Source organism: Myxocyprinus asiaticus, chromosome 15 (genome assembly GCF_019703515.2).
Source record: "Myxocyprinus asiaticus isolate MX2 ecotype Aquarium Trade chromosome 15, UBuf_Myxa_2, whole genome shotgun sequence".
Lineage (NCBI taxonomy): Eukaryota > Metazoa > Chordata > Actinopteri > Cypriniformes > Catostomidae > Myxocyprinus > Myxocyprinus asiaticus.
The window spans coordinates 15,338,557-15,353,654 of record NC_059358.1 but is presented as its reverse complement, the minus strand read 5'-3'; the positions used below and the strand labels follow the sequence as shown (position 1 = coordinate 15,353,654).

The window sequence follows — 15,098 nt, the reverse complement described above, 5'->3', positions numbered from 1 at the left end:
AATTTCAGTAAACACACCCACATTTAGCCCTTGCTTCGTGCCATTGAATCAGAGACTAAAAGAAAGAGTCAGAGCGAGGGAGAGACAATGTGAAAGAGAGTGAGGGAGCGAGAGGTACAGAATGATGTTTTATTTAATGTGCCCCACATTAAAGCGTTTTGAGATGAGGCAGCTCTAATTCGTGAACAGACAGCTCGGTGGGTCTCTGCTGGGTTTCAAGCGCTCCTCTCCATTTAATTTAAAGGACTGTCAGTACAAATTCTCACCTAACATACACATACAAAGTGAGCAACATTTACACAATGTCTTCTATCCAAATCTGTTAGCATCATACCAATGCACGGTCATATCCCATGGTTAATTATTGTTTATTACATGGCTCTCTGGAATACTTGATATTAATTGGTCAATTGCAGCAATCAGCAGTAAAATACATTTGTACAGGCAACTGATTTTCACCTTAGCTTTGCCTCTTGTATCACATTGCAGGCTCGTTCTTCATGCAAAATAAAATAACTCAAATATTTCATGTTCATTTATTTGTATATTTGGTTAGTAGTGGTAAGTAGCATGTAATAGCAGGATAGTGAACAGCCAGCTAGTCATTATTTTAAAACAAACCCCTTGATGGTGATAAAAGACCTAATTAGTCCATTTGTTCACTGTTCATTATCATGTACATAACAGATTATATCATTTAAAAGGAAAGCATATCGTATAGGCCCTGCTCTGAGAAATGGGAGTGCGTTGGATCCTTGGCCTAGTTAGATCCTAGTTAGAGCCCATGCTCCAGCACATTAAGCCATGTTGCTCATGTGGGAGATGAAAGTTCAAGTCTGGCTCGCATTATGATCCCCCACACCACTGTTTCTTTTCTTGCCTCTGCTATCACTACCATGAAAAATGGCAATAAAATAAGAAATAAGAGTTCATTGAGAAAAGACTTAAGGAGAGACAGAGAAAAAGTGTCTTGTACCCGCTCCAGGGCGAAAGTTCGCACTGTGTACTCTGCCAGAGTTTCCGTCTTCAGCAGTGTAATCTTTATGTCTCCGTACATCTCAGACTCATCCGGCCAATACTTACAGCATTTCACCTGTAAAACAAGCCAAAATAAACAAATTTGGTTAATAAAACACTGGAGGTCTACAATAGCTTTTAATAATTTCAAGCTAAGTCTATTTTGTTCTTTTTTTTTTTTTTTTTTTTTCAAAAAGTCTCCTAGCTTTACAGCACCAAATGCTACTAAACCGACAAACAATACGAAGGGAGCCCTACTGTACAGTAAACTCAGTTTATTTCTGCTTGGCTATTACTGTTATACAAACAGTTAGATTTGCTGTCAGACCCAGGCCATCATCCATTTATCCCTGCCATTCTCAGCTTTTATCGTAGAAAGGGAAAGTGTTTTTTGTGTTCATAATAGAGCCACAATTTCACATGAGGGCAGAGACAGGCCGTTAAGAGGACTCTGTCGGCAGCAGACACTGTCTCTGTAGCACTGAAGGGGCCTGATGCTGGCGTGAAGAGGAAAATGAAAGAGAATTATGTCGGAGAAGAAATAGAGGTGGTTTAAAAATGCTGAAATGAGAGGGCAACAAAGAAAGGAAGCAAAATGCATCACATAAGTGAAAAAAATCTAAAGGAATGACATTACTGCTATTTCAATCCTTCTTTTGTGGTAGACATTAATACAGTGTTTATATAACTACGCAACTGTACTGTATTGTACTGCCCTTACAAATGAAGTATTTTGGCAGTACCATGGTAGAGTGATATACAGTATACAGTCGTACTGAATTATTACCATATTCATATATCAAGGTATTTACATGGTACTAGGGTAGAACACTATTGCATTCAGAGGTGTAGTCAAGACCAGACTCTCCAAGACCCAGATCAAGAATAGACCCCACGAGACCCAGACCCAGACCAAGACTAGACCCCTCGAGACCCAAATAGCATTGTTAATTTATTATACTTTTGCTTACCCAGCAAAATTATTGCCACAATGAATGAATGCAAACATAATTTAACATCTGTTTGAAGTCAGAAATATACATGATGATGTGATTAAAGCACTGAATCCAGCAGAAACTGCATTAAAGGCATATTTTAGGCACTTATGATAGATGTCACTGCTCACAGTGATTGGCTGGCGCCCGCCGTTTTTCGTTCCTCATTTGAATAAAGCCAAGAAATTTCAACTTTTTGATGCTCTCAACTGCCCTAAACGATTTCTCCGCACCGCTGTCAATCCCACAATGTACCTCGCAAGCGTGGCGCTTGACTTCCTTAGTAATTCATTTAAAACGCTCGCTCACTTACACTCAAAACGCAACAGTGGAAATGTACACTTAGTCACAGACGCAGAAGAAATCCACTCAGTGCATGCTCACAGACTGAGTTCTGCTGCTGCACTCTCGTGAAAATTCTCATTATAAACAACAAGGTGTAGAAATTATGTAAATAAGATATTTATCGTGCAGTGTAGACAGCTTCATTGATTATAATGGGAGTTTTGTCTAGAGTGCAGAACTCAGTTCACGCTGAACTGAAGTGATTGACAGCTTCAGTGATTATAAAGGGAGTATTCTTTGCTCGCTTACTGTTTATAATTTAATCACAATATGAATAACAGTTATTTTTCCTGCTGCTAAGAGGAACAAATGTGAAGTTGACCATTTAGTCACTGTCTTGATTTACTGATGCACAGAACAGCAATTAACTAATTTAGGAACACAGTTCTCAGCATGTTTGGGATGTGTAGCTACATAATTCGGCATACAATACATTTATATTAAACAATATTATTTACAGTGATTACAATATCAAGGGAAATAATCTTCAATTATGATTTTAGTCATAATCGTGCAGCCCTTCTTCCACCAACAACTCATAAGAATACCGGCCACTCCTGCCTAACAACTACCACAGCGTAACAACTGGGTCCCGCAGCTGCTGCGAATAAAGACATAGACACTAAATGGCAGTTATAACCATAAATCACTAATGATTGCTTTGTGCTGTTAGACTACAGTTCTTGCACTTACATTCATGTGATGAGCAAGACACATGATGACACAGAGGCAGAAGTACTTTCAAATTCACAGTAATGGTGAAGATGCCATGCCAACCAGTGGTTGAAATAATTATTGCATTTAGTGCACTGGTAAATACACTGCGGTCTTGACTAAGACCATAAGCCGAGACCCAGATCCAGACCAAGACTTTAAGTGTTGAGACCCAGACAAAGACACTGAGTAACGAGACCCGGATCCAGACCAAGACCACGTTTATATGGTCTCAAGAGGTTTTGAGACCAAGACCACAAGATCAAGACTCCAACTCTGCTTGCTACAAAGCACCCTGTCTGTTTGCCATCAGGGGTGTAAGGGAGTATCAGTGGCTATGAGTTATTCACAGTTATATACTTTTCATGTGTGGGTGTTTTATCGTTAATGATTGCTATTTTTGACTACCAGTCCCCCACCTTCAACCATCTCCCCTTTGGATAGAGACTGGGTGGTGACAGGAGAGGAGACAAAGGCCTCCTTTATCTCTCAGGCTCTAAAAACAAACGGTTAGCACTCCCACTGTAGGAGAACACTAATAGAAGTGAGAGGTAAGCTGAGGAAGCTGAGAACTTTTGCTACAGCTCTGGCATTTCAGTCGAAAAATCTTGAGTTCTGAAAAAGTCTTTAAATGAGCATCTTATGACATCGATTATGGTGAACTCAAGTGCTTTCAAGGAGCTACTCTAACCAGAGTGAAAAATTAAAGGAGTTTGAATGAGTGGCACCCTGAGACTCATCTGCTTGTTGTCTCTCAGCCCTTGGGCAAAAGTCTGTTGTCTCCTTTTCTTCAATGACTTGCCCATCGACCCTACCTGTGTACACCGCTGCTTTTGTGCCTGTAGCCGAATTAGTAGAGAAGACTTATTAGCCACTTACACACTACAGCTAAATAGGATTGTCTCTTCTCTTTAAGTGCTTTGCTGTCTCCAAGTCCACAAAGGTCGGATGTGATGTGCGTTCTTAGTGCACTGATAATATGGTCTTGACTAAAGCCCTATTCGGATGGCAATTGTTTCTCAGGGTGACGTCTGTAAAAGTAAATTTTCATTGCTCCTCTGTGACAAAACTCATGCGTTCGGTTCGGATGACAATTAAATCACAGGGGAAGAGCGAGACTTTTTGTTGATCACATAATTGCAGTTGCCCTTGTTATATGGAAAATCCATCAATCCACAAACTGTGTCCTCTGTATTTGTGTTTAAATATGTTTGGAATTACACTAAAGTGAAAATAAAAATTTGAAAGCATGAGGGAACTGCGCTGCAAAGCACTGCGGACATTTACAGTGTACATTTTCACATACGGAGCAAGCCAAAATTCTTGCGAAGAGCAATTAAACGAATCAAGAAACTGTAGGGACAAGACAGCCAAATAAATCTGTCAATGGGGGTACACGTTGCATCACCCGCATCACCTCAATTGCACCGCTTGCGCGCTCTCTCCTAAGCACATGCAAGGAGATATAGAAGCCGCACATATCAAGGACAGTAAAGATAGTTTGAGGAGCAATGGTAAAAATGGTTTTCTTAAGTTTTATCTGTCAAAATGACGGACATAATTTGGAATTATCTGTCAGTGTTTAAAAAGTGGAGTTGGAAATTAAACCTTTTAAATAAGATTAACCCGGAAACTTTTCTGAGCCTACTCGACCTGTATAAACAAGTAGTCATGCAAGCCCTATGTATAAATATATTTAGTAAACGTTTCTACATTAAAATGTGATATATTGTAATTTTATTGTCATAATAATGGACCATTTCAAAAGTTTACGTGATCTGGCTCTCGTTTTTCTTTCCCTTCTACTTAAGAGTTCCCACTCACTGTGGTGGAGCAGCGACATAGTTTTATTATTGTGAATTATTTCAAAAATTTCTGTTACACAATCCTCCAACTTTCACGACTGTCCATTACCGCAAGAGCTGTTACCACGCGCAGTGCAAATGTACGGCACTTAGCAGTGGTCAAAAAAGATTTCCAAAATGGCTTTTGGATTATAAACTCAAAGATGTGGATTCAGATGGCAATTAAATTACCACACGACCTTGGTGTTTGTCAAAAAAACAGTAGGTAATTTGGACGGGAATTTTCTCACGGGAGGTGGGAGAAAAACACTGACATTTCGAATTCGGACAGCAATAAAATCACTGACTACCCCCTGTAAACTCTGGACTTACCTCACATCCCCATGTAAAATAATTGCTGTCCAAATAGGGCTTAAGACCATAAGCTGAGACCCAGATCCAGACCAAGACCACTTTTATATGGTCTCAAGAATCTTGGGCCCAAGACCACAAGATCAAGACTCCAACTGTGATTGTATTACCATGGTACATATCCAAAAAATCATGGAATTAGCATGATACATGTCCAGAAACATGAAACTACCTTGTAACATGTCCATACAAACCATAATTATATCATGGTACTTTTTGTGTGAACTGTATTGTAACTGCAAAGCATTTACATTTCAAAACAACATATTTTTACATAAAGAAAATATGAGTGGTGCTTGCCTGTGCCAACATGATGCTAGAGTGTTGTGAGTGGTTACAGGGCACAGTCATTTTGATTGGCTTTAAAGCATGTTGTAATGTGGCTGCTAGGGTGCTTGGGGTGATTTCTACGTGGTTGCTAGGTGGTTGGTTACTGGCCCAAGTCAAAAAAATGCCATGCTTTGAGATTTGTTTTTTGGCTATTTCTTCACACATCAGGTGAAAATCAAATTCAATTGCTTAGAAAAGTAATAGCACATCTCTCCTCAACAAATCAATCGGACAACATTCATATCTATAGCACAAACAGGACAAGTTATGCACAAAGTTTAGTACTAAGCGTTAAGGGTTTGTTCAAATCCCTAACCCTAACTATGAACAATAATGAAAATGACTAAGTGTGTCTCGAAAAAATACTTATACAGTTAGTTTAGTTTTTCATACAAAACTGTTAATGTTGGCATGTTGATGACTGTCGTGAAAAAGAAGTGATGCCATTATAATGAATTTGCATATATCCAAATACTGAACACACAGACACAGACACAAACACAAGTAAACTGACTGTAAATGAATGGTTTTTGTAACAGGTTTATGGGTTAGTGTGAAGATGAGGAAGATTCTATAACATACCCTGCCCACCTCCACTAGCTTGGTGATCATGACAATACTGAAGCAGTTCTCTTGCCAAACCATCCTCCAAAAGTCATACACCATCTCCTGCTTGGGCCCTGTAAACAAAAATACGCACACATATTCAGTGAATGGCAGCCAGTGCTCTGCACAGTGGGTTTAATTTACCAAGTGTCACTGCATGTTATGAGGTGGTTAAGTAATCCAGAGGCTCGAGGAGAGTAATTCAATAGCAGACATTTCTGGTGAATGGAGCAGCTTTTAACCTCAGTAGGATGTGGCTCTCTGATAGAAAGAGCTAATTTCTCCCATCAATTGACTCTGCCTAGAAATTCAATTAGGGGGAAAGACAGACAAGCCACAAACATGTCATGATTTATTTATGGGAGATCTGCAACGATGAGAGAAGAGGGTGACCTTGTTTTAGTAGGCCTGAGAAAAAGGATTAGGGGAAAGTTTATGCCTGATATTTCTCTCTCTCTCTCTCTCTCTCTCTCTCTCTGTCTATCTCTCTCACACACACACACACACACACACACTTACTTGGATATTTAAATGGGGACATGTACAGATATTCACATATACAGGGTTGGGAGGGTTACTTTTGAAATGTATTCCACTACAGATTACAGAATACATGCTGTAAAATGTAATTTGTAATGTATTCCGTTAGATTACTCAAGGTCAGTAACGTATTCTAAATACTTTGGATTACATCTTCAGCACTGGTAGATTTTTTCACTTGTTTTGACTATAAAAACTCTGCCAGTACAGTAAGACAAAATACATATGTTAAAAGTACATTCTCTAAAAAACCTCTTATGCAGTGTTGTTTCTAAAACAAAAATCAAACTGATCTTGTTTTAAGGATTTTTAGATATTTTTACAGGAAAACAATTCAAAAATTATTATCAAGAATGTGATTTTTGCCCTAATATCAAAGGTCTTACTACAAAAAATAAATTACGGTCCAACGTGAATTTTCTTGATAAAAAAATATGATTGTGCTTGGTAACATGTGCATGTAAAATGGCTAGAAATAGCATTTTAGCTTAGCGTAAAGCTGACAAATTACACAAGGTTTATTTCTATTTCTTCTGCTCCAAAATTACTTCTCTGTCTGCTCGTATGAATGTAACACTTCATAAGAAAGTGTTTCACCGCTGTTCAAATGCACTTTGGATCGCATCATTTATATGTATAAATGTTTTCCATCTGAAAGGACTAAATATTAAATGAAACAAATGACAATAAAATGCAAAGTAATCTCTTCAGTAATCAAAATACTTTTTGAATGTAACTGTATTCTAATTAACAATGATTTAAATTGTAACTGTAATGGAATACAGTTACTTATATTTTGTATTTTAAATACGTAATCCCGTTACTTGTATTCTGTTACTCCCCAACCCTGCACATATACTTAAAATAAACAGCAGTATTTGCTGTTTTATCAAATTATTATCCAATTGAGGATGTACCTTAATGTCCCCAAGAGAGGTTCACTTTTGAGGACAATTCTGTCCCCAGACTATAGCTAAGTACATACACTCACACACACAATCACAATAGAATTAGTCTTCTCTCCCCCTGAGGTCAAGCAGGTATTGTGCTGCTTGTGTTGATGGGGGTCTTAGGCTAGAAGACAGCAGGTGGCAATCCTTACACCACCTCACCATCTCTATTCACACAACTCCTCAATAATTTCATTGCTCTGAACTCATTACATTCCATCTGTAAGAGTGTTTCACTCATAAACACACACAGACACGGACTAAAGAGAGGGAAGTGCGAGGCTCTCCCCTTGGGATTGCACACTGCCAGACAGAACCACATGCTGTAAACAAACACACATCCATCCACAAGTTCTGCCCATACAAAGATACTCACCCTGAGTGGCGATGAAGTGGTTGGATCGATGGTAACCCTAAAAGAGAGAAAGAGATGTAACATGCTGAGTAAGCCATCTGTGTCCCAGAAATATCATGTCTGTGTCTCTAGTCCTTTCTCTGTGTTTCTTTTCATCTCCCAGTCCCCAGAGTGTAAACATTCTTCAGAGGACCAAGGCCTTTGCTTATACCAGTACACTGGCCCATAAAACTCCCCACAATCCTCCTGCCACTTAGACATTTATAAAAACAAAATAATTATCCACTACTAATGTCTGCTGTAAAACTTTATCTACTGATATTAGTTCAAATAAATTCAAGCAGTTCTTTAAAACAAGTAATCAGCTGCACTAGATGTTACTAATAAAAGGTAGCTACATTGAAGTTAATAAGGGTTAATTACAATATATTATAAAAATTTCTAAATCTGGCTATTTTTTAGCACAAAAATAAAGAGGATTGAAATTAGGGGGATAGCATCAAATTTGAACCCATAAATTAAAATTACAACAAAATAATTACATGAAACCTCTGAAAATAACTTTCCGAATGCACCGATTCACTAAAATGATTTGGACTTCCCCATTTTAAGAGAGTTAAAGGTCATAGGAAAGCACGTTTCAGTTTGCTCAGTTGTAAGGTCCTGTGCACAATACAGTGACTATAGTTTGAAATAATTGTAATTATATACAAGAGAGCATACTACAGTACAGTATCTACTACATACACAAACAGTGATGCTGTATTGTACGTCATGCAACACTGCTACTTGTTGGGGAAAAATTGCTTAAATAGCTTCACCATTTAAAAAAAAAAAAAAAAAAAAAAAAAAGAACTGTCATGCTAGTATAGTTGCTACATTTAATTTGTTATTCCCTAATACTATTAACCAATCCATTTGAAGCACTGGAAACAAACAATGAAAAAGGCATTCTGGTATAAGAGGAGATCAGTCCACCACACAATTCCTCCATCAGGTGTGGTTTCGAATTTAGAGCGGAACTCAATGAACATTTCGAAACATACAATTTATTCATCAAAGCTGAGCCTTTTCAAAGAACTTCCTTGGGAGGCTCCCAAAAAGTGGATCTGCTTTCATTACAAAGATAGTAGAGAATAATAGAGACATGTTTTTTCATTGTTCGCCATTTACTGCTCCATTTAAGAAAACAGCAGATGTCTACTACACTGTGGATTTGGACTAGCTATTTCCTGTTCACTCCACAGACAAACATGAAAACGGAGACAGAATAAGAAATGGTGAGGGAGACATTGTAGTTGCTTGCACCTAAAGGATTCAGCTGGAACAGAGATCAGGGCTTTTTCTTTGTAACTGGTCCAAAAGAGTTTTGGTCTGCTTATTCATAAATTTACAGAAGAAGCATGATTGTATATTAGTTTTACATTCACTTTTACTTTTATCTCACCTTTCATATCTTGTGTACCTGGGTATTGATTGTTGAGCGTACGAAACTAAACAGAAAACTGAAACACTGAAAATATATATATATATATATATATATATATATTATATTTTTATTTGCGGTAAGATATTTTCAATGTTTTTATTGACATAAAGATCAACACCTAGGTAGGCATATTGAATGGACTGTGCTTTCCTCTCTTATAGCTTCGTTTTGTTCATTTCGCTCAAATTAAACACACAGTTTACTCTTAATAAAGTCTATAGTCTTCTGTATGTCTAAATATAGATCTCTAAATCTTACTTTGTTAGTGAGACAACCACATCCAAAGAGAAAAAGGTATTTAAAATAAATACATAAATGAATAATAAGGCGTAATACATTACACAGTAGCACAGATTGCAGAGACAATCCTGCTGGAGTTACATGTCTTTCTGAAGGGCATGATATTAATAGGGGATCTCAGTAATGATACAGTTCGTGGGTCGCTCTATCTGTCATCAAATCTGTGATGAATATATCACCAGCCCAAAGCTGTAAGCACCCTAATGCAGCAGAAATGCAGCCATTTATCAAGACGGTGATACATTAGGTTTAAAACCTTAATATTTAATAGCTGATTTAAAAATAGTAGGAAAGTTCACAAGAAACAAAAGCTCATTAACGGGAAAAAAGACAATAAAATGACTTTGCAAAACACTGACCAACTTAGCAACACTTAGTAAATGAACGTACGAAATTATGCTATTAATGTGATAATGTTTGTGTGTGCCTATATATGATTTAAGAGAGTCTCACGAAATGTCTCTATTATAAGTATCACTTTATAACAACTTACAAATCAACCAATTCTCTGTTAAGTGTTATATCATGTGATAACCTTCAAAAAATTAGTTAGAATCGTAGAAATGTCATGAAAATTTGAAAATGTCATCATCCATCCATCCATCTATCTGCACCCAATCACCTATTTGTCTGTCTGTGTACACGCCATTCTTTAAACACCCAGGCTTTTTTAAATTTTGAAAAATTTCAGATGAGACTTGACAAACGTTCTTTTTTTAGCTTGTTCATATTTGAATGTACATGAACTACGGATCCGTTAAGCATTACATCATATTTGTTCATTTTATTTATTTTATTATAGTTATTGCAAAGTGTCAAGCTATTATTTTTTCATGTATAAATTGTCAAGAGACTTGTTAAGATTGAATGTACACTGATTGTAAAGCTACCTTGAGCTTTTGGAAAAAATACTATCATTATTATTAAGAGGAATAAGCGGTGAAGGCTTTTGAAGTATGGACTGCCTGTCTGTAACTCTCATCTAATTTTGACATCCTGTCTGTAACTCTCTTCAGATTTTGATGTCTGAACTTCAGCAAAGCATTTTGAGAGAAGACCAGTTCACATCTTCTGAAGTTAAGGTACAATTCATCTATAAAAAGTTCATGAATTCAAAAGTTGAAAGGGGTTGAGTTAAATTTCAGAGACTGCAGATGAAAAGTGCATCAGCAACTCCCTTTGCACAAAGAATTATCCCTGTCCTCTGATCCCTCTCTCTACGTCTGCATGTTTGATAAAGAGTGGGAGTGAAGAAGTGAAGATTTTTTTATTATTTTTTTTTTATGGTTCTGTAAAAAATAAGTACCAGTAAATAATAATAATAAATGAAACCCAACAGATGGAACCTGAAATTTGTATGCGTCCACATTTAAGGATGAACATAAAGGAGATTTCTCTGTGTCACAAAGCCGCTCTTCCTCATGTTTAAGTAATACAAACAGAGCAACGCCATAACACAGAAAAAATTAGTAAGAGAGAGCTAGAGGGGAGAATGGAGAGAAAGAGCTATGAAATACTTACTTCCCTGTTTATCCGAATCTACAGGGTCCGAAGTTGAAGAGGTGGGAAAGGGGGGTAGAAAAAGACAAGACAGAGTCTGTTAATGAGAGGCTGAAGAGTGCTAGAGGATTAACAGATCACAGACAGAGAGAGAGAGAGAGAGAGAGAGAGAGAGAGAGAGAGAGAGAGAGTTAGAGGAAGAGAGAAAGAAACAAGACATGTGTTAGCCGGCTAAGCCCAATGCCAGGGGACAGACACTAGTAGAAATTGAGGCAATACTGTATTTTAAATGCAGAGGTGGGCAGAATTTGTGTGTGTGCACAAATCTCACCTTAAATTACCTCGTTCTATCTATCTACCTACCTACCTACCTACCTACCTATCTACCGTTGAAGTCAGAAGATTATACATACACCTTACCAAATACATTTAAACTCAGTTCCCTATCCGTCACTCACTCGACGTTGTGTCGATGTAGTGACACTAGGGGTCACTCTTGGGAGCCCGAGACACCTCTGGTCTTTGATAAAAGGCCAATGAAAATTGGAAAGTGGTATTTGCATACCACTCCCCCGGACATACGGGTATAAAAGGAGCTGGTATGCAACCACTCATTCAGATTTTCTCTTCGGAGCCGAACAGTCGATGTTTACTGAGCTGACTGTTCATTCACCTCTGCTGGATCTGACGGCACATTTCAGCGGCTTCTCCTTCCTCTGCACTGGTGCACTGCAGAGAACGCCCCTGGGCGCTTCGGCAGAAAAAAGAGAGTATATTTTTCTAAAAGAGTATATTTCTCTAAAAGAGCGGCACACACGGAACGTCTTTTTAAAGACGAATATTTTTAAAGATACCTTTCCGATTGTGTGTTATTCCTGGTTGCGGTCATTTCCTCTCAACTTCGGACGGTCACGATCGCTGTCTTTCGTGTCTGGGCGTGACCCACGCGGAGACAGTGTTCGTGGATGGATCATGTACTCACTGCGAGAACATGACCATGGCAACGTTGCGGTCGTGGTGAGTTCGACCTCTTGTTTGTAGCCCGTGAAGCTGATGAGCTCTCAAGCGCAGCATCGGACGCAGAAGCCTCAGCTGGACTCCCCCCCTCGGGGACGATTGCCCAGTCACAGGCTGATGCGGAAATGACGGACGTGCTTTCCCGGGCGGCCTCGAGCGTTGGGCTAGAGTGGAACCCTCTGCTCTCCCCTGAACCCTCACAGCTCGATGATTGGTTCCTGGGCTCGCGGCGCCGCTCATAGCAGCCACGCCCCGCTCCAGCCCATTCTTCCCGGAAGTGCACGAGCAGCTGACAAAATCGTGGGAGGCACATTTAACTGCCCGGTCCCGATCTTTCAGCTCCCCTGCACTCACTATCCTCAATGGCGGGGTGGCCAGGGACTATTCGGCGATTCCCCCGGTGGATAAGGCGCTCGTGGTGCACCTATGCCCGCAGAGTGCCGCCACCTGGCGCGGACGCCCAAAGCTCCCATCCATGGCCTGTAGGTTCATGTCGTCCCTGACGGCCAAAGCTTACAGTGCCGCTGGACAAGTCACCTCCGCCCTGCACGCCATGGCTCTCCTACAGGTCCACCGAGCCAAGGCGCTAAAAGGCAGGCGGGTGATGTCCACCTTAGTGGTCCAGGATCGCCACCTTTGGCTCAACCTGGTCGAGATGGGCGAGGCCGACAAGGCAAGGTTCCTTGCAGCCCCTATCTCCCAGATTGGCCTATTCGGCGACACCGTTGAGGACATTGACCAGCAGTTCTCGATGGTGAAGCAGCAGACGGAGGCTATCCGGCACATCCTGCCCCGACACGGCTCAAGATCCCGCACCCCGCCTGCTCATCGCCAAGGGCGTCCCCCTGTGTCCCGGCCCTGCGTGGAGCCCACCGCAGGAAGCAGACGCCACCCGTCTCACGGCCGCCCACCAAGAACCCACGGAAGAAGCGCCCCTGAGACGGGCGACCCAGCGATGACGAAACCCACCTTGGAGCTGGTAAACAGACCACTCCATCACCCGGTGGAGGGCAGGGAGGAGAATCTTTTGTTGCTTTTTCATTTAATTTCGCCGCATACCCAAGTGGCTGCGGTACCCAACAGTACAGCAAAAGAGTGGTTCCCTCATTCCCTGGGTCACATAACCGGTGTGCACAGCCGTCATCATGACCACCGTCCACCTTTTTATCCTTGCAGGTTGGCCTCCCCACCCTGCACGCCCAGCTGTTGCACAAATCTGCCCCCGATGTGACAGTCTCCACGGGTCGCGAGGACAGGTCTCTTCCTCCCCCGTCCCAGGCTGTTCCGGGGGTGGTCACAAGGAGCCAAGTAAGTGTTTTGATGTTCCATGACTCGATGTCCCTGGACACAACATGGTGTGGCACCTCGGGCTCCGCCCAGCCGCGAGGCCCCATCTACCGGTACGTCCGACGAGATTGTCCCTTTGGTCCCCCTCGCTCGGAGCTTGGATGTGTGGCTTGCACTTTCCAATCCGTCGCAATGGTTGATCCGGACCGTCCGACTCGGCTACGTGATTCAGTTCGGTTACTTCCACGTCTCGATTCTACCTCGACACAGACCCTTCCTGCGGTATCAGTACAAGGTCCTCCCTTTCGGTCTGTCCTTGTCCCCTCGCGTCTTCACGAAGGTTGCAGAGGCAGCTCTTGCCCCGTTAAGGGAGGTGGGCATTCGCATTCTCAACTATCTCGACGCTTAGCTAATCCTGGCTCACTCTCGTGATATGTTGTGTGAACACAGGGACCTGGTGCTTTCACACCTCAGCCGGCTAGGGCTTCGGGTCAACTGGGAAAAGAGCAAGCTCCTCCCGGTTCAGAGCATCTCTTTTCTTGGTTTGGAGTTGGACTCAGACTCGTTGACAGCACGCCTCATGAACGAGTGCGCACAGTCGGTGCTGACCTGTTTGAAGGCGTCCAAACAGAAAACAGCGGTTCCACTGAAACTCCTTCAGAGGCTCCTGGGGCATATGGCATCCTCAGCGATGGCCACTCCGCTCAGGTTGATGCATATGTGACTGCTTCTGCACTGGCTTCAGACTCGAGTCCCGAGATGGGCATGGCACTGCGGGACACATCGCGTGGTCATCACGCCGATCTGTCACCACCTCTTCAGCCCTTGGACCGACTTCACGTTTCTATGGGCAGGCGTTCCCCAAGAGCAGGTCTCCAGGCACGTCATGGTCACAACAGACACCTCCAAGATGGGCTGGGGCGCTGTTTGCAACGGGCACGCAGCCGCCGGCTTGTGGACAGGCCCGTGGCTGCGTTGGCACATCAACTGCCTCGAGTTGCTGGCAATTCTGCTCACCCTGCAGAGGTTCCGGCCATTGATCCAGGGCAAGCACGTGTTAGTTCGGACAGACAAATGGTAACGGCAGCATATGTCCACAGTCAAGGCGGTCTGCGCTCCCGTTGTATGTCACAACTCGCCCGCCGTCTCCTCCTCTGGAGTCAGCAGCACCTCAATTTGCTGCGAACCACTCACATCCCGGGCGACCTCAACACTGCAGCGGACACACTGTCATGGCAGGTTACTCTCAGGAGAGAGTGGAGACTCCACCCTCAGGTGGTCCAGCTGATCTGGAGTCAATTCGGACAGGCACTGGTAGCTTCCAAAGAATCCTCCCACTGCCCGCTCTGGTACGCCCTGACCGAGGCACCTCTCAGTATATATGCACTATACTGAGATTTCCCCCAGTGAGCCTACTTGCACAGACCCTGTGCAAGG

General features: G+C 41.8%; 1 protein-coding gene across 8 annotated transcripts in view; it reads right to left on the bottom strand.

Annotated features, from left to right (window-relative positions):
- Nucleotides 1-15,098, bottom strand: part of LOC127453286 (receptor-type tyrosine-protein phosphatase U) — a 330,391-nt gene that overhangs the window by 28,550 nt on the left and 286,743 nt on the right. For 3 of the 8 annotated variants that reach the window (XM_051719543.1, XM_051719546.1, XM_051719547.1), the window contains 4 exons: nt 11,379-11,396; nt 8,090-8,126; nt 6,200-6,297; nt 977-1,093 (listed from right to left, as the gene is read on the bottom strand). In XM_051719543.1, coding sequence (XP_051575503.1) covers nt 977-1,093; nt 6,200-6,297; nt 8,090-8,126; nt 11,379-11,396 — 270 coding nt within the window. The remainder of the gene's footprint in view (nt 1-976; nt 1,094-6,199; nt 6,298-8,089; nt 8,127-11,378; nt 11,397-15,098) is intronic. The other 5 variants (XM_051719545.1, XM_051719548.1, XM_051719551.1 and 2 more) reach the window with 3 other exon arrangements.